We start from the raw sequence: 18,278 nt of genomic DNA, 5'->3' as shown, positions 1-18,278 counted from the left end.
TTCTTTGTGCCTAAGTTCAAATATTTTAGTACCAACATTTTCCACAGACAATTCGTTGACAACAATCTCAATTTCAGACGGTACAATTTCGATGAGACGATGCAAACCGTTTTAAACTGTATTGCCTTACCAGAAGGGCTGTAAATTGTTTAACGGGAATTACAATACAAGCTATTTCAAAGTACAAAGTAAATTATTACCGAATTCATAATAATTTACTTTCCTAAATATTTTATACCTACACGCCTAACTTTTATCAACTTTCAAAGCTGAAATTCCGGTGTTGATAAAAATTAGGTGTGCACTACTTGATTCAATGGCTACATGAACTTTGCACCTGTTGGCCAATTTTTAAGGTGCAAACACATTACTGGGTTGTCGTGAATCGTGACGCGACAGAAGGCGATTGGAGTCATAGATAGTTATAGTGCATTCAAAACAAACTGGCGTGTTTCCACTTGAGACCGGCATTAGCAATAACAATAGGATTACATTCGACATGCCACGTAAACAATAGTGGTAATAAACCAAGCACTCATAGAGCCCATTCATTTTTAAAGGAGCCGGTTCGACCTTATATATTTTGTTGCAAACCAAGCAGCGTTGATACTTTTGAATTCACCCGCCACGCCTTAATCCTATTGTTATTGCTAATGTCAGTCTCAAGTGGAAACACGCCAGTTTATTTTGAATGCACACCGGGCCAACGAAGGCAAAACGAATTGGGTTCGCTAGCCTTCGTTGGTCCTATTGAGTAGACTGTTTTGCGAGAAGCGCTAAAAATAATCGTTCGTTGACATACGGCCGCCAAACCACAGCGTGGCGGGAACATTTAAGAAATTGAACCCTTCGACCGAATTTGTGGGAAGCTAACGAACGAATGCGAGAGATGCATAGCGTCGTAATTCATTTATATTAAGAAACTCCTTCTCTTTCGGACAATTCGAATTCTTGAATCCAGATTCCACCACTAAATCAATTTCATTCCTTGGCGTTTGTTGGCCCAGTTCACAAATCGCACACTACAGGTATGCCGTTTCACTGAAACGGCTCGTCAGTTAAGGTGCTGTTTACAGGAAGGTGATAGCTGGCGTAAAAACCAAGGAACACAACGTCGCTCTCGCAATCCGTACCCTAACCCACAAACCGTCTCAGCCCAGCGGTACACCTAGGGTGAGATCTATAGAGCGAACTCTGACTTAGCTTAGCCTTAAGCTAGAGTTAAAACGAGACTGAGCTATATCTCTCACACAAATCTGTCTCGGTTTAACTCAATTTTAAGTCTGAGTAAAGTCAAAGTGAGCTCTATAGATCTCAGCCTTAGTCTGCGGTAGCGCTCTGACAAATCTTCGCGTCATTTTGACACATCACAGTAATCTGTATGCACCCTCACTTATACCCAGAATTTTAAATTGACGGCTATACAAGCAACAGCCAAATGCATTGCTCATGCCTCAATGTATCAATTTTGACCTAGAATTAAGGATTTTAGATTGAGTTTTTAAACATGTCCATTTAATAATAATAGTTTGTACGTATAGTTGTTCGTACGTACGTACAGGCCATGCAATGTAATAATGCCGGTCGAACTACTTTTTTTCTAAATGATTGTAAAATTTACTATCCTTAAAGCGCTGTTGTGTAACTAAACTAAAATGGCAGACCTAAATATATTACTATACCTTTCTCCTTGCAGAAAAAGATAGGATTAGATTTAGACCTGTCAATTTAGTTTAGCATCGAAAGATGATTATTATTGGTCAACTGAACACATTAATCTAAATTATCTAAATATATAAAAGGAAAAGGTGACTGACTGAGTATAGACTAAGAATAGTTCTTTTTACAAAACAGAAAGTATCCGACCGGCGTCATTAAATTAGATCTACTGTACAATATGTATAAAATTAAAAATATACGCACGTATAACTTCGTTAAGAAAACATACTACACCACAAAATGTAGTCAGACAAATTCATATTAGGTATAATATTGTATAAATAATATTTTATTCACACGCAAGTAAGTTACAAGTGTACAGGATAGTCGTCATTATTAACAAAAAAGATTTAAATTTTAACTGCTTAATATAAAATAACCTAGTTTTATTAATTACAAACATACAATATCATGGTGTGTAGTGACCATTATTTAGAACACCACAGACGTGGCAACTTGTCGGTCGCCGATTTACACGCGATTCGTCGTACAGGTACTATACACACGGGGAGAAGTCAGTGTAGGGCTCTCTCTGTTACGTAATCCCACACAAATGACAAAGACAAAAACTCAGTGGGCGTTTAAGTCACCAACCAATTACAAACGAAACTGTTTTCGAATGTTTTTTGTTAACATAGTTTCTCTAATAGAGTAGTACAGAAAACAAAGGTTAACACCCACTGAGTTTTTTGTCTTTGTCATTTGTATGGCATTACGTAACAGAAAGAGCCCTATACTAACTTCTCTCCTTGGATAGAGTATAAAATTAGACACAATCTCTTGAAGTGCCAGTTCATATTGCGTGGACATTTCCCAATTTCCCATACAACCCATGGGTTAAGTTCATGTGATGAAAGAGTCATAATATAATACTGGGCATTACCGGTGGAATTCATTGTAAATGTATGGGATAGAAGAATATGGATATACTAAATTCATTTCGATAAGCTAATAGTACGTCACAGTTATTAAATTGAAAAATCACTAAAGGTCTCACACTGAGTTCAACCGGTGATGCTCATAGCACTCAAGACAACGTGTTAAATATATGGGGATCTACAGGCAAAACTGATCTCAGAGAGCGCCACAAGAGGTCCGTGTCAAATTAAAATCAACATGTTTGTTTTGTGAGCTAGCTTTGCTAAGAATTGTTGATATCGATACAATATACGATTGTTTCGTGACTTATTTATAGATGAAAGTAAGAGTGGAAGCTCGTAATATTAAAATTATGGCGTTTGAAAGCTCATTAAAGCCGGTTCTACAGATTATACTGCCTCTATGGCCGGTTTACTTAAGCGCCACCTATCGGGATTAATTGTCAGTGTAATCCCCATTGACAGGTCTATGCTATTCCCTTCACATTGTTCCCTGCACAAAACCGTAGCACTATTTTTTGATTCTGTCTGTTTAGGTATTCTAGAGATCATTAACATACAAATATAGATCAAATAAAATATTAACCAATCACGCGGAAATCGCCAGCCAACTTGATTGGCACATCTGTAGATCTTTTATACGTGTTATGTTTAGATGTCAGAGGTATGGTTTTAGATAATAATAATTAATTATATTTTATAACCCAAACATTAATCTATGAAATCAAAATATAATCTGTACAAAATGACTTCCCACGCGCCATTTTAACTCTATGGGTCAACTGTCATGTCATAGGAACGGTTCACCTTTAAAATAAAGGCTAAAATCGTAATGACATTTGACACAATGTTAACATGGCACGTGAGAACTCATTTTTTACGCATTATATGTAGATTGATTTACCTCGGGTTTCTAAATTAAATATATCTGTAATCTGACTGTTATTTGTCAAAAATTGTATGGTCTTTTTGACAAATAATAACGTTGCTATGTAATTTAACGACAGATTACAGATAGATTGAACATAGGAATCCGACGTTAGTGACGTCACTACTCACTATCGCAACAACCTCATTAGGACAACCGATTGGATTATTGCTATAAATCTAAATATATAAAAGGAAAAGGTGACTGACTGACTGACTGACTGACTGATCTATCAACGCACAGCTCAAACTACTGGACGGATTGGGCTGAAATTTGGCATGCAGATAGCTATTATGACGTAGGCATCCGAAGGATTTTTGAAAATTCAACCACTAAGGGGGTGAAATAGGGGTTTGAAATTTCTGTAGTCCACGCGAACGAAGTCGCAAGCATAAGCTAGTTCTGTATAATTTGCATTTCGGCGTACGGAAAGCTGTCAAAGATAATGTCAACACTTGACATTATTTTGACAGTTTCGTACCTGTAGGTACACTTTACTGTCAAAAATGCGGATTTTTAGGCGCGCAATTACAGGAAAAAGGTAAAATCGACTAGTAGAATTTTCAAATTTCCTGAATGTATTATGGTGGCATTCGTAAATATTAAAAACTAGATGATGCCCGCTTTTTAAAAGACCCGTGGGAACTTTTTGATTTTCCGGGATAAAAAGTAGCCTATGTCCTTCCCCGGGATGCAAGGCTATTGCTGTACCCAATTTCGTCAAAATCGGTTGAACGGATGGGCCGTGAAAGGCTAGCAGACAGACAGACAGACAGACAGACAGACACACTTTCGCATTTATAATATTAGTATGGAAGTATGGATTGACATCTAAAAGTAACATGTATTTTACAAAAAGCAGGTTTACATGCTCCAAAGGAAGTAAGATAGAGAATTTAGACTTTGAATTCTAATTCAGTTCTGCGTAATATAACCAAACGGCCAACGGTGCTTCTAAGTTCCAACGTTGGTCGGCTTTTATACACACAATATCAAAAGATTTTCGCGCAATTTGTTGATCTACACGCCGGTCGGCACTTGCCAAATACATTGGGCCAACGTCATAACAAATAAGGGTTCCCTTCAGACTGCTATAAAATTGATGAGGGTAAATAAAATTAGTTTGGCTATATTCGCAAAACAACAACTTTGAGCGAAAACTAAATCTAGTTATTTTTCCAGAACGGTAGGGGGGTTTGAACCCCCTGACCAAAATTAATTTATACTATCTAACTACTTAACAAAAACGAAGCGATATGCGAAGCGTGTTAATTAAGTTGAGAGCCCACGAGCGACGACTTAACATTTAGTTTTTGTGAAAAAAAAAAACTGTAAAGGTTTCCGTCTACTATGCAACCTATAGTACCGTACCTATTATTATAGTACAAACTTAGAACCGTACCGTAAACGGCCCGCATTTAACGTGTGGTTCTTGAACACAAATAAGGCATTTCATGTGTATTATGTGCATTAACATAATCTGGTATATCTGTAACAGCGTACAATATAGTCCGCGCCAAACAAATAGTCATTCCTGAAATTAACCGCAAGACGCGTCGCAATACTATTTTAGGCGTCAGTAGGGCGCAACATTCGGGGGAAAGGACCACACTACCTAGCACCGAACACCTCGTTCACCATCTGCATTAGTGTGAGTGCTATATCTGTACACAGAACTCGAGCGCATGGAACAATATACAAACGCGAATAATTAATTGCAGATAACTACACCAACCTATTTGTATACAGCACTATTATATAACAGGAATATTTCATACGATGCGCAACACGAATTAGCGCTTATTAAGAATATATGAAAGCGAATACTACGCGAGTAGGATTCAAACTTATTGATATCTCAGAAGTTTGTTACAATTCGCATTTACATATTTTAAATTATTGATATAAATTTTTTGACTTGACAGTATCTGTTCGGATCCACTATCGCAACTCACTTCTCAGTCGCCAAAAAGATTTCATCGAACTGCTTGTATAATAGGCGGAGACCTTTATGTATAGCACGTGCTAATAAAGAAATGTGACGCTAAGTATTCGCTCTCACTTACACACTATACATGCATGTAATGTGAGCGAGACGGAACGATTGGCACCGCTTCGTTTCGATTTATTAATGTTATAATACAGTTAAGTCAATACATTCGCGAGCCCATACGTCTGTAGGATTAGTACAAGATTTGATATCTCACCAACGTTGATAGAAATCGAGCGACGAATCACTTTAACGTCAAAGCAAAATGGACCTGTAACGCTGTGTTTTAAAGCTCAAGTTCGTCTACACATCTACAGCCAGCGATCCTAGCGGAAACCTTGCGAAACAAAATTGGTAATATTAAATGCCTTTAAATTGTGGAAGCTTGAGCCCATTTTGCTCTTGACATTATTGTGTTTTGACCACTGAAATTGTTAAATACAAGTACGCTAGAAACAGTGTGCCGTACAAAATTAGTTATTTTTTTAGGCCGATTCGAAGCGTAACGGGAATTAAATTTAAACAAAGTTGACAGATATCGCAATTCAATTCTTTTTTGTTTTATGGAGAGGAGCTGCACCAGGTGAGCGAAATTACTTCGCCAATGACGTGTGGAACAGAAGAGACACGTTAAAGAATAGTCGGTGATAGCTGGAATTTTTTTATTTGGATAATTTATAAGTAGCAGGTTTTTCAGAGGTTTATATTATTTTATAGTTGCTTCAAAAATAGATCGGCACGATTGCCGATTTATTTCAATACCGTAATCGTAATCGGATCGGATCGGATGGATCGTAAGTCCAGCGTACTTGTATTAGTAGAGGTCAGTGGTGTCGACGGTCGTATTCCATCAACGTTGGAGAGATGGACAATCTCATACTAAGCTTACTGGAATTTTAGTAGACGCAAAGTTATACACCTAAGGACCTCGGCACACCGAACGCGGGACCTTGCGAGTTTAGTACAAGAAAATAAAATGGCTACGTTACATGACACACTTAAAGTCGTATTAGTATGTATTGGTATAAAAAATCAGTACAAAAATGAACCATAAAAAGGACGCTAAAAATTTAAGCCTGACGTGCCTTAGTACCACTCTTAGGGCGTTTGAGCACTCATTTGTATTCGTAAAATTACGATTCCAAGTAAACGTCATACAAAATATACCTACGCTTGCGCACTCATTTGATTCGTTAGGGTTTCGATAGGGCGTTTGTGCACTCATCCGTATTCGCATCGTATTCGTGTTGCTTATACAATCAAAAAAAAATAACGAGTCGTTTTTTTGCTTACATGAAACAACACGAATACGGACCGAATACGGATGAGTGCACAAACGCCCTTATTCGTCATCCGATTTATAAATTATACGTTATTAGATTCGTCTTGATGGCGCGAGTGTCTCTGGGTACATAAAATTGTTAAAAATTAAAATAATTAAATTGTTAAAAAAAAACAAGATTCTATGCACTTTAATGTGTGGATGTAGGCTGAAAAAATGCAGTGCAAACTGCAGTCAGGTTTAGTCGTTTAAACCTCTTAAATTACTTTGGACGAATCGCGGATCCGTATAAATAGGTACAAATCAAATGAATAGACAAGAGTACGTACATTTTGTATGACTGCCACTTCGTATCATACTTTTACGAATCGAATACGAATAAGTGTAAAATCGCCCTTTTGTCAGCTATAAGACGTTAATCACTACATTCTTTTCAAGTTTCAACGCTTCCACTAGGCCGGCCGCATATTACTAAAAATTATCTGCCAGAAAAAAATTTAACGCGCGCTGGAAGGCACTCATATTATGCTTTGCTCATATTTTTTGTTCCTCGCAGACTATTAAAATATTGGAGTGACTTTTGCTAGGCTGTAAATAATTTAAATATGTATTTCCATCTATATATTGCCGGGTTTAATCAACTCTGAAGACCTATGTAAATAAAATATTACAATGTACAATATACTGGCAAATTAATGATTATTATGATTATGACAGTTTTCTAACAGATTTTCGATAATATGCGGCCGGCCATATTATTGGCTAAAATACAGTTTTAGCAAGATTACCATAAGTTCATACAATAACAGCGATTGCAATGAAATAATTACAAACATGGTGCTAAGGGGTGGTAGTCTTCTTTACATTTCATTGATGGCAATTCGTTTGCGATCTGTCTCTGATTTTTATTTTGATACAAGTTAGCATGCTTGCAATTTCACTTGGTGGTAAGTGATGATGCAGTCTAAAAGTGGTATGCCACTTTTTTTGAATTAACCTCCCCCCCCATCTATTCATCTAGACGTATCCAGACGTATGCCTCAGTTTCGCTGGCAATAGCGCACGCATCGAACCCTGTGGTGCACGCAATAACGCACGCACTCTCTTACATCCTCGCCATCTTTAATATAAATAACACTAAGCGTACACGCATGCGCTATTGCATGCATTGCTTCAGCACTTGCATGACGCATAGCTACAGTACTACCACTTTTATAAGTCACATCGTCAAAATTCGTATGCGCAGAAAAGCGCAACCTAACACCGACTAAAACCGAATGTACACCAATGAAATACAGACCTTTGCCTTCCCGGAACCCCTCCACTAACTGACACATAAACTTTATTGTATGGTATTAAAGTTCAAATTGACTTTTAAGTATTATTACGAATCTTTTGTATGGGAATATAGAAAAGTGTTGTTTTTAGACTTTTTCAGGCAATTTTTTAATTTTTTTCCCCCTAAGAATTCAGCGATTAATTTTTATATATAGAGATAGATAAGCAGAGTAAAAAGGAAGCATTATAAAATGCTGCAAATGTTCATGGGCGGCGGTAATCACTTAACATCAGGTGACCCGCCTGTTCGTTTGCTCGCTATATCTATTAAAAAAAACTAGTAAATAATTACTAAAATAAAATAAGTACCTAGAGGTAGGTAAAATTATTGTAATAGTGCTTTAAAAAAGGGTTTTATGATATTATTTACGTAAATATACCTATATTTTATTGAGTAATTAGGTGGTCGGCTATTTACAGCAGGTGATTGAGTTTTTTTTTATAATTTTTATACCATTAATTCCATTGAACCATCGAATCTCAATGTTAGATACCTTTCTAAAGTTACTCGTATCTACTGTACCAACTCGGTTGGCGATTCTTTTTGCCCCCCGCACTATTTATTTATCATAAAAATCTGGTAGCACTGGTAACTTCAAAAAAAATTTATAAAAAAAATTTGGACTATATAGACCAAATTGTTGAGTATTTATTGTATGGAAACAGATCGCAACAGAATTGCTTAGCGACAAAAATATAAAGAATACTAAATACATCTGCCGGTTGGCGTTGATTTGTCTTGGATTTCCAACCAATATAAATTAATTGATTCCGAGTTTATATCACCATATTCAAATGCTACAGGCGTAACGCATACAGTACGCGGCCGAAAGTAATGTACATCGACTTTTAGAATTACATTTCGGCTTTGTAGAGCGTTGTCTCAGTCACTCATACCCATATGACGTTTTGTCGGTTTTAACGACCGAGACAGTGCTCTACAAATCTGCTACCTCCTTCTAAAGATCGATGTTCATCACTTTGGCTGCGTACTGTACATCAGCCTTAAGAATGACCTGTCAGCTTTGTAGAACGTTGTATCGGTCCCAAAGACCGAGACAGTGCTCTACAAATCTCCTTCTAAAAGCTCGATGTACGTTACATTCGGCCGCGTTCTGTAACTGAGTAGGTTCCTGCGGTAGTAGAGCGGCGCGGGAGGGAGGGGGGAGGGGGGGATGACGTGACGCGAGAGCTCAGTGATTCGTCAACTTGTGACAACTGCCCCCCCCCCCCCCCCCGCACCGCTCCACTACCGCAGGAGTGGCCTACTCAGTTATGCGCTATACCTATGACAGACGCATTTTTCCTTTATATTAAAAACATTATTTTTGTGAGCAAAGTTAGCAGATGTCAAAATGGGTCTGTAACCATTTGAATAGATTAGGGCTATGCTACACGGGTGGTTCTACCGCCGCGAGAATCCGCTTGAGAAAACTGTCACAGACCATTAAACTACAGTACGCGGCAGAAAGTCATGTACATCGGCCTTTAGAATGACATTTCGGCTTTGTATGCCGTTTTGTCGGTCTCAACGACAGAGACAATGCTCTACCAATCTGCTATCTCCTAAAAGTCGATGTACATTACTTTCTGCCGCGTGCTGTACATAGACGGTTTACGGATTACCATACAGCATAAGGGTGCTTACATAAAGGTTTCCAGTACCGACAGGTCGGTGCGGGTAAAATAACCTTTATATTCTCTTGTACGTCATATCTGTCACTTTATGTGATAGTTCATAAGATAATATCATAATATTTAGAGCCTCAATAGCTCAACGGTTAAGGAGCGGACTGGATTCCGAAAGGTTGCCGGTTCAAACCCCACCCGTTGCACTATTGTCGTGCCTATTCCTGGCACAAGCTTTTCGCTTAAATGGAGGGGAAAGGGGAATATTAGACATAATTAACACGGCTAATATTCCTTAAAAAAAATTGGGGCTGATTTATCCACACCGATCGATACCGACCTGTCGGCACCGAAAACCTGCTGCGCGATTGCGGTAGAATGACAGCTACAATGTCACGATCGCAATCACCTCTGATTGGTTCTCTCAATCAGAACAATTGAGATTGTACGGGATCGACCAGCTGGTTCTTTATGCTAGCACTCTAACAATGCAACTATCTATTATATGAGAATAATAACAATCGATAAATATCGATTATAGTCGAACAGGTTCTTTAAAGATCATACATACAACATACAAAATTATCATCCTAAATTAGTAGTATGTACCGCATCACTACTATGTTAAATAGGGTATTTTACACCAAGCGAGAAAAAAACCTAAAAATATATGAAACGCACGAAACTGAAGCCGCCATGATGAATTCTGACCGTGACGTCACACGGTAATGTATTTAACTGAGAAAATTCGGTTGTTTACAATCAGAGTGACGTCATGACAGCTCATTAACCTAAACAAAACGGCGGCTAGCGTTTTCGCGGGGAAATTTGAAATACAAAATTCAAATGCATCTTTATTGCACTTATCGATTGAATAAAATTTTATGTGAATTTTTTGGTAGTTTATCATCACACTAGGATCAAATTAAGACACTTTTCAAGAAAAGGTAAAACACCCTATTGTGTCAGGCAGTTTGCAAGCGGATTCTCGCGGTAAGGTGCTGATAAACTTGAGCATTCACTTGTAATGAGCATTCGCAATACGAGAACATTTTAGAGAGCATTCTATCGAGCAGACGCGACCGTCAAGTCTGACATTTTCATGAAGAATAGACGAGCATTCGCTAGAATGCTCAAAATGTTCATAGCAATATTTGGCTCTATGCTTGGCTCGGCTCGTTGTTCAGTTCGACAAAAATAAAAACGGCGAATGCTCGATGTTCTGTTACAAGTGAATGCTCAAGTTTATCAGCACCTGTAGGAGAACTGCCCGTATAGCATAGCCCTTAGACGGGCGGGATCCCGCTCAGCTGCGTCCCGCGGTGGGTGTGTCGGTTCACAGTAGTTTAGTGTAGGGTGCGGCGCGGCGCGGCGGTGCGCGGCGCCACGGCAGCGCCAGGGCGCCCAGCGGCAACGCCACCAGCAACTCTGGAGCACCAGAAACACTATTTTTAACACCAAACAATATTAGCACGTCCATCTTCATTCGTCATCAAAACCGGCCAAGTGCGAGTCAGACTCGCGCAACGAGGGTTCCGTACTGCAGTCGTATTTTTTCGACATTTTGCACGATAATTCAAAAACTATTATGCATAAAAATAAATAAAAATCTGTTTTAGAATTTACGGGTAAATGCCCTTTCATATTATACCTGACTTAGCATAGTTATCTTACTTTCAAAATTAAAAATACTATTATTCGTTCATGAACACATTTTTTTTGTGATGTAACCACAAATTCACGGTTTTCAGATTTTTCCCCGAATGTCTGCTATAAGACCTACCTACCTGCCCATGATTCTAGGTCAACGGAAAGTACTCTGTAGGTTTCTTGATAGACTGACAGACATATAGACAGACAACAAAGTGATCCTACAAGGGTTCCGTTTTTCCTTTTGAGGTACGGAACCCTAAAAATCTAGAAATTGTACCCATATGAACTTTTTATAACAATACGTCGGCCATCTTTGAATTGGATGTCATATTCGAAAAACCAACGTGCATTTAGAATATAATTTTCTTAAAAATATGTCGATCATCTTTGATTTGATAATGGACGTCATGTTCGCAATCAGCACCTCGCCAACGACACCCATATATTGACTTCATCAAAAATTTCATCATATTATCATATGTGTAAGTCGGAATAGGCCTGCTGCCTTCATGAAGATGATGATGATTAATTGGATAAGTAAGGATTACAACATATTAGATTAACCGAGACTTCGTGGGCGCACTAACGATATTCTCGCACTACGAGATACAACACAGACTACCCTCAACAATAACTATAGCAACACTCACTAATTATGAGTCATGACTCATAATTAGTGAGTGTTTGAGAAGACATTGGTCATTGGTGTCATGACACCAATGACCAATGTCTTCAATGAGAAAAGAGAACCCTAGCTAACCCTACCTAAGTCACTACCTAGATCGGCTCCTCCATCCCCATACCGATCCTCTTCTCCTCCACGTTCAGCTTCACTACACACGTTTACCTGGTAGAGTCGGGTGCTAGCGGCGGTAGGGCTGGCGCGGCTGGAAGGCGGCGCGGTGCGACGACAGCGGGCGGCGGCGCGGCGGCTCGCGGCCTCGCGTCTTCTTCTCCTCCACGTTCAACTTCACGCCCGCGCCCTCGCCGGCCTCCGCGGGGAAGTACAGAGGCTGGCGACACACATACACTAAATTAGACAAAAAAAAAACCAAAACGCACTCATAGAAATCTGATTATAGTCCATACCAACGACATGCAGATTGCAGATAACCTAGAAATATGGAAAAAAACCCGGCCAAGTGCGAGTCAGACTCGCGCACCGAGGATTCCGTAAAACAGTCGTATGTATTTATTCGACATTTTGCACAATAAATCAAAAACTATTATGCATTAAAATAAATAAAAATCTGTTTTAGAATTTACGTAGGGTAAATGCCCTTTCATATGATACCTGACTTAGCATAGTTATCTTACTTTCAAAATTAAAAATACTATTATTCGTTCATGAACACATTTTTTTTGTGATGTAACCACAAATTCATGGTTTTCAGATGTATTCCTTTACTTGTGCTACAAGACCTACCTACCTATCAAATTTCATGATTCTAGGTCACCGGGAAGTACCCTATAGTTTTCTTGACGGACACGACAGACAGACAACGAAGTGATCCTATAAGGGTTCCTTTTTCCTTTTGAAAAAGGAAGTTTTTGGGTTCCGTACCACCCTAAAAAAGAAGAAAAAAACTGAAAAATCCAGACGTCGCTTGGGGGTTGCTAAGGTACTCACGGCCGCGTTGAGGCAGTCGGCGGCCGCCTGCGGGCTCTCGTAGGTGATGAAGCCGTAGTTGGGGTGTCGCGGCGCGCCGGGCGCGGCCGGCTTGCTGTGCACGCGCAGCTCGGCCACGGTCCCGAAGCGCGCGAACAGCGCGCGCAGCTCGTCCTCGGTGGCCGAGTGCGGCAGGTTGCCCAGGAACAGCTGCTGCGCGTCCGAGTACCGCCGTCCGCTCTCGCTGGGGTTGCTCACTGTCGACACGAGTTATGCTCGTAAACAAAAGTTGTCCAATGGTAACCTTGTAGGTGGAAGAGATCAATTGAGATCATAAACCGTTTGTCTGTTTGTGTAAGTGCACAGTTTTGTGCGGTTTATGTTAACGCTTATACACACTACTGTCTATTTGGACTGCAAATTGCAAACACCAGTCTCGGTTTTTATCTAGTGCTTTGGTCTAAAAGTGTGGTGTAAAATGTTCACTTTTCATTAGGTCGTGATAAAATAAAAATAAAATAAAATAAATAAATTATCGGTACACTCAGTACTTCAGTACTACAACCAAGGTTGAGCGGGCATCGTGTAGAACATGTGTACCTTGTTGCTGCGGCTGCGGGTTGCGGGGCGGGCGCGGGCGCGGCTCGCGAGGCTCGTGCGACACGGGTGCGGGGGCGGGCACAGGCGCGGGAGGTGCGGGCTGCGCGGGCGGGGAGCCGCGCGGCGCGCCCGCACCGTTCGACGAGCCCGACTTGAGCAGGTTCGCGTACGTCTTGGGCTCCGGCGCTACGGGCGTGGCTGAAATAAACATGTATATTATATTAGACTAGCTTATGCTCGCGACTTCGTCCGCGTGGACTACACAAATTTCAAACCCCTATTTCACCCCCTTAGGGGTTTAATTTTCAAAAATCCTTTCTTAGCGGATGCCTACGTCGTAATAGCTATCTGCATGCCAAATTTCAGCCCGATCCGTCCAGTAGTTTGAGCTGTGCGTTGATAGATCAGTCAGTCAGTCACCTTTTCCTTTTAGATATTTAGATGATGCTTTTCGCTCGGTCGGTGGTTTTTAATAAACTTTTCTGCGAGAAGTTTATTAAAATGCCATGAGAACTATTTGCTTTTCCGGGATGGAAAGACGTAAGGTACCTTTGTACCAAATCCATACTAATATTATAAATGCGAAAGTGTGTCTGTCTGTCTGTCTGATTTTTATGAAATTTGGTACAGAGATAGCTTACATCCCGGGAAAGGACATAGGCTACTTTTTATTCCGGAAAATTAAAGAGTTCCCACGGGATTTAGGAGACCTAAATCTACGCGGGCGAAGTCGCGGGCATCATCTAGTTTAATATAAATCGGTAAAACGGATGGGCCTTTAACAATCTCGTGGGAACTCTTTGATTTTCCGGGATAAAAAGTAGCCTATGTCCCCGGGACTTGGCTTACAAAGTGCATAATGGTATAGTCCGTACAAAATGACTCCTCACGCGCCATTTTATCTCTATGGGTCAACTGTCATGTCAAAAGTACAGTTCAACACCTTTAAAATAAGGAATAAAATCGTACTTTTGACGTGAAATTTGACAGAAAAAAATTTTTTTTAAGCGTTAACCTACTTTGAATAAACGCTTTGATTTTATATGTCAACTAGCTTATGCCCGTGACTTCGTCCGCGTGGACTAAACAAATGTCAAACCGTTATTTTACCCCCTTAGGGATTAAATTTTCAAAAATCCTTTCATAGCGGATGTCTATGTCATACATCTGCATGCCTAATTTCAGCTTGAACTGTTCAGTAGTTTGGGCTGTGCGTTGATAGATCAGTCAGTAAGAGAAAAATCTAAGAAAAATAAAGGGCTGCTCACTTGGCTGCGGTGGCGGCGAGGGCTCGCGCTCGGGCTCGGGCTCCGGCTCGGGCTCGGGCGCCGCCTCCTCCAGCTCTACCGAGCTCACGCTGGTGTTGGCGCCCGCCGCCGGCGTCGCCGCGCCGCTCGAGATCGTGCTCACTGGAAACAAACAACTGTATTATTTATAGCCAACGAAAGGGGGCGAACACTCAAGGGACAAGGATAGTAATAAATAATCATTTGTAGGGAGTGAAGAAGGCGCCCCCGGGAAACACGCCAAGAGCAAGTAGCGGGGCGCTTTCCCGCGATTCCGCATATAACCGTGAGGTTGGTTAGGCTTGGGAGGTGGTTGTTGGACGGCATTAGTGTCTTTCTGCGAGCAAGTGCTCGCATTAAAGGAGGCGGCTGAACGAGAAAGAGAGCTGGATCCCAACGCTCATCCCATACGCCGTAAACGCCAAGGGCAAAGGAGGCGCCGATATGCTCACTACCTCGGGCCGTAAACCCGAGGAGGAAGGCAGGGGCATCCTGTAGGGAAGCCCTGTGAGGTATCTGTACCGCTGAGACGGCATAGTAGTATGCAAACTGCGTTCCTGTGCCGCCTCATCATGGCGCTGACGGGTCCGCTGGGTTTTAGTGGGTATTCATTCTGGCTTACAGTGAGTCCCACATACCGAAGAAACGTGGTTCAGCTGCGCTTCTTCCGGGGAGGATGCGTAAAAGCATTTCCCAGCGAAAAAAAAAAAAAAAAAGGCTTGGGAGGTGGAGGGTTAGCCCCAAAAAAGGCACACGTACCCTGCAGCGCGGTGACGAGGTGCCGCGTGGCGTCGTCGTGCTGCGGCGGATGGCCGTTGAGGTGCGGCGGCGCGGGCGGCGAGGCGGCGCGCACGGGTGCGGCGGGCGGCGCGGGTGGCGACAGCAGGGGCGCGTGCGGCGGCGCGGGCGGCGCGGGGAAGGGCGCGGGGAAGCTGGGCGCGGGGGGGAAGAACCCACCGCCCGCCGCCGACACGCCCTCCTCCTCCTCGCCCTCCGACCGCCCCGACCCCTCGCCCTCTTCGTCCGAGAACACTATATCCTGGAATAATAACAATTGGGTATTTTCCTACTTTTGAATTTGATGAATATTATTACTTTATTATAAACTAGGATAAAAATAATGACGTACGCTGAAAAAAATATTAAAATCCAACAAAGATTTACAAAGTTACAGGCATTTTAATTTTGGAGTGGGAGGGTCTTCTATCCCTTTCTCGCAAAACGAAAATTTGTATGAAACCGCACGAAGCTACTATGGCATTAGTAAGGTGTGACGTCAAAATGCTATATCGCTATCTCTGTCTAATCAGAAATATTTAAATGCTTATAACATTATTGTTATTTGATCGATTTAATTCGTTTTTCAGTTTACGTCATTATTTTTATCCTAGTTTATAATAAAGTATTAAAAAAATTGGACTCAAATACCCAATTCATTACACATGTGTTGGTCCCTATGGTGGTGTTGCCATAGGTATCTTCAGTCACTTATTCAACCGTCGATTTCCTCGCTGGTTCTTCTCAGTAAGCATGGTACTCCAAACCAATGGTTGATTCTTTTGATGATTCAAAAGCACTTGTAAAAGTTCGTTGGAATAAAAATCTTTCTATTTTTAGGGTTCCGTACCTCAAAAGGAAAATCGGTATACCCTTATAGGATCACTTCATTGTCTGTCAGTCTGTCTACCTGGCAAGAAACCTAGAGGGTACTTCCCGTTGACCTAGAATAATGAAATTTGGCAGGTAGGTAGGTCTTATAGCACACGTAAGGGAAAAAATCCGAACATCGTGCATTTGTGGTTCCATCACGAAAAAAATTTAAAATGTGTTCATGAACAAATAATTAGTATTACTTTCAAAGTAAGATTACTAAACCAAGTGGGGTATCACAATATGAAAGGGCTTTATACCTGTACATTCTAAGACAGATTTTTATTTATTTTTATACTAAGTAATAAAAAATACGTCATCGACTTCAGGTGCACAGTTAACTCGTGCGTGTAATAGGGCGAGGCCACAACACTGCGGTGCGACATCGCATCGCAAAAACGATGCCGCATCGCAATGCGATCCGTTGACGCAGCGCAACAATTTCATCGCTTACGGCATCGTACGAGAAAACTCTGACCATAAATTTCTAGTGAACCGTGGACCCCACTACACGTACTCATCAAGAAAAACACACACAGCACAGAATGGCAGACAATGGTATTGGACACCGACTGAACGGGAATGCGTCGTCGCAACGCAAGTTTGTACAGTGCGGCACCGCATCGGAAATTTGCACAGTGTATTGTGCGACGTCGTAGATTTTAACGATCCGACGTCGCATCGCAGTGTTGTGGTCTCAGCCATACATACCTGGTAGCGGAAGATGTCGTTGTGAACATAGTACTTCTTGGGAGACTGCGCGGCCAACACGAAGGTTTGGGTGAACCGACGCATCGGAGCACCGCCATTGGACAGTTCACCCGTCACCTGCACCACCACTCCATTGCCCAAAGTTGCTTGCGCATCCACCTTCGCAGGTAACGAAAATAGCAATAGTTTTAAATAATTTTAAATACATATCAAAAATTGCGGACCAGCAGGAATCGAATCCGCGTCTCCTGGTACGTAAATAGCAGCTAGCGAGCGTAGTACCTGGCTGATCTTGGCATGGCAGTCGCGGAAGTTGAGCTGCTGGATGCGGTTGTGGATCTGCTTCTGTCCGATGACGGGCAGCGTCTCGCGGTTGGGCGCATCCAGCCCGCCGTGCACGAACGACGAGTAGTTGTTGTAGAATCTACCAAAATAGGACACATTTTAAATGTTCTTGTTACCACACACAGAATAAAATGAAAACATTCGCTGGCGTCGCCTACACTGGCAGGTGTCGATTGTAGGAAGGCTCTGAAATAACTATGTGTGTGGCAGTGTCACAAAGAGTAAAAAGTTTTTAAATCTTTGATTTCACATCACCCCTAGTGCTCAAAAACCTAATATTTGACAGATTGATTTAGGATCAAACCGAGACCTCGTTTACTCAGCTAAGGTAGAGCTAACATACCTGTGCAGATGAGCCGGCACCTTGTTGAGCAGCATGTAGTACTGGCGGATAAACTCGCGGCCAACGCTCTGCGGTGACGGGGACGCCTCCATTACCATCGCTGTTGTTAACACTGCGCCGATACAGCCCTCCGCTATACGCTGCCCTGCAACGTCGACATCACTCTATGATACACACCTGTGCAGATGGGCCGGCGCCTTGTTGAGCAGCGTGTAGTACTGGCGGACAAACTCGCGGCCAACGCTCTGCGGTGACGGGGACGCCTCCATTACCATCGCTGTTGTTAACACTGCGCCGATACAGCCCTCCGCTATACG

The 18,278-nt window shown here is 41.6% G+C and overlaps 2 protein-coding genes across 3 annotated transcripts in view; both read right to left on the bottom strand.

Annotated features, from left to right (window-relative positions):
• LOC117985691 (uncharacterized) overlaps nucleotides 1–18,278 on the bottom strand; it is an 88,261-nt gene that overhangs the window by 33,488 nt on the left and 36,495 nt on the right. The gene's annotated exons all lie outside the window — the stretch shown is intronic.
• rin (ras GTPase-activating protein-binding protein 2) lies at nucleotides 854–18,236 on the bottom strand. 2 transcript variants are annotated; one of them, XM_069501411.1, is made up of 9 exons: nucleotides 18,139–18,236; nucleotides 17,556–17,697; nucleotides 17,274–17,432; nucleotides 15,668–15,951; nucleotides 14,895–15,019; nucleotides 13,627–13,824; nucleotides 13,048–13,283; nucleotides 12,265–12,430; nucleotides 854–11,192 (listed from the first exon to the last, which is right to left on the bottom strand). In XM_069501411.1, exons 1-8 carry the CDS (start codon nucleotides 18,234–18,236, stop codon nucleotides 12,281–12,283), a joined length of 1,392 nt encoding a protein of 463 aa, XP_069357512.1. In that variant the 3' UTR covers nucleotides 854–11,192; nucleotides 12,265–12,280. The 2 variants fall into 2 exon arrangements, with proteins under 2 accessions (XP_069357512.1, XP_034828793.1); XM_034972902.2 differs by having other exon boundaries at nucleotides 14,895–15,035; nucleotides 15,672–15,951.

Source organism: Maniola hyperantus, chromosome 10, assembly GCF_902806685.2.
Source record: "Maniola hyperantus chromosome 10, iAphHyp1.2, whole genome shotgun sequence".
Classification (NCBI taxonomy): domain Eukaryota; kingdom Metazoa; phylum Arthropoda; class Insecta; order Lepidoptera; family Nymphalidae; genus Maniola; species Maniola hyperantus.
This window is presented reverse-complemented; position numbering and strand designations above follow the sequence as displayed.

Coding starts and splice junctions, on each gene's coding strand:
- rin (XM_034972902.2), bottom strand. CDS start 18,236: ATGGTAATGGAGGCGTCCCCGTCACCGCAGAGCGTTGGCCGCGAGTTT. Junction 15,952..17,273: donor ACGACATCTTCCGCTACCAG/GTATGTATGGCT, acceptor TTATTATTCCAG/GATATAGTGTTCTCGGACGA. Junction 12,431..13,047: donor CCGACTGCCTCAACGCGGCC/GTGAGTACCTTA, acceptor GTGTGTCGCCAG/CCTCTGTACTTCCCCGCGGA.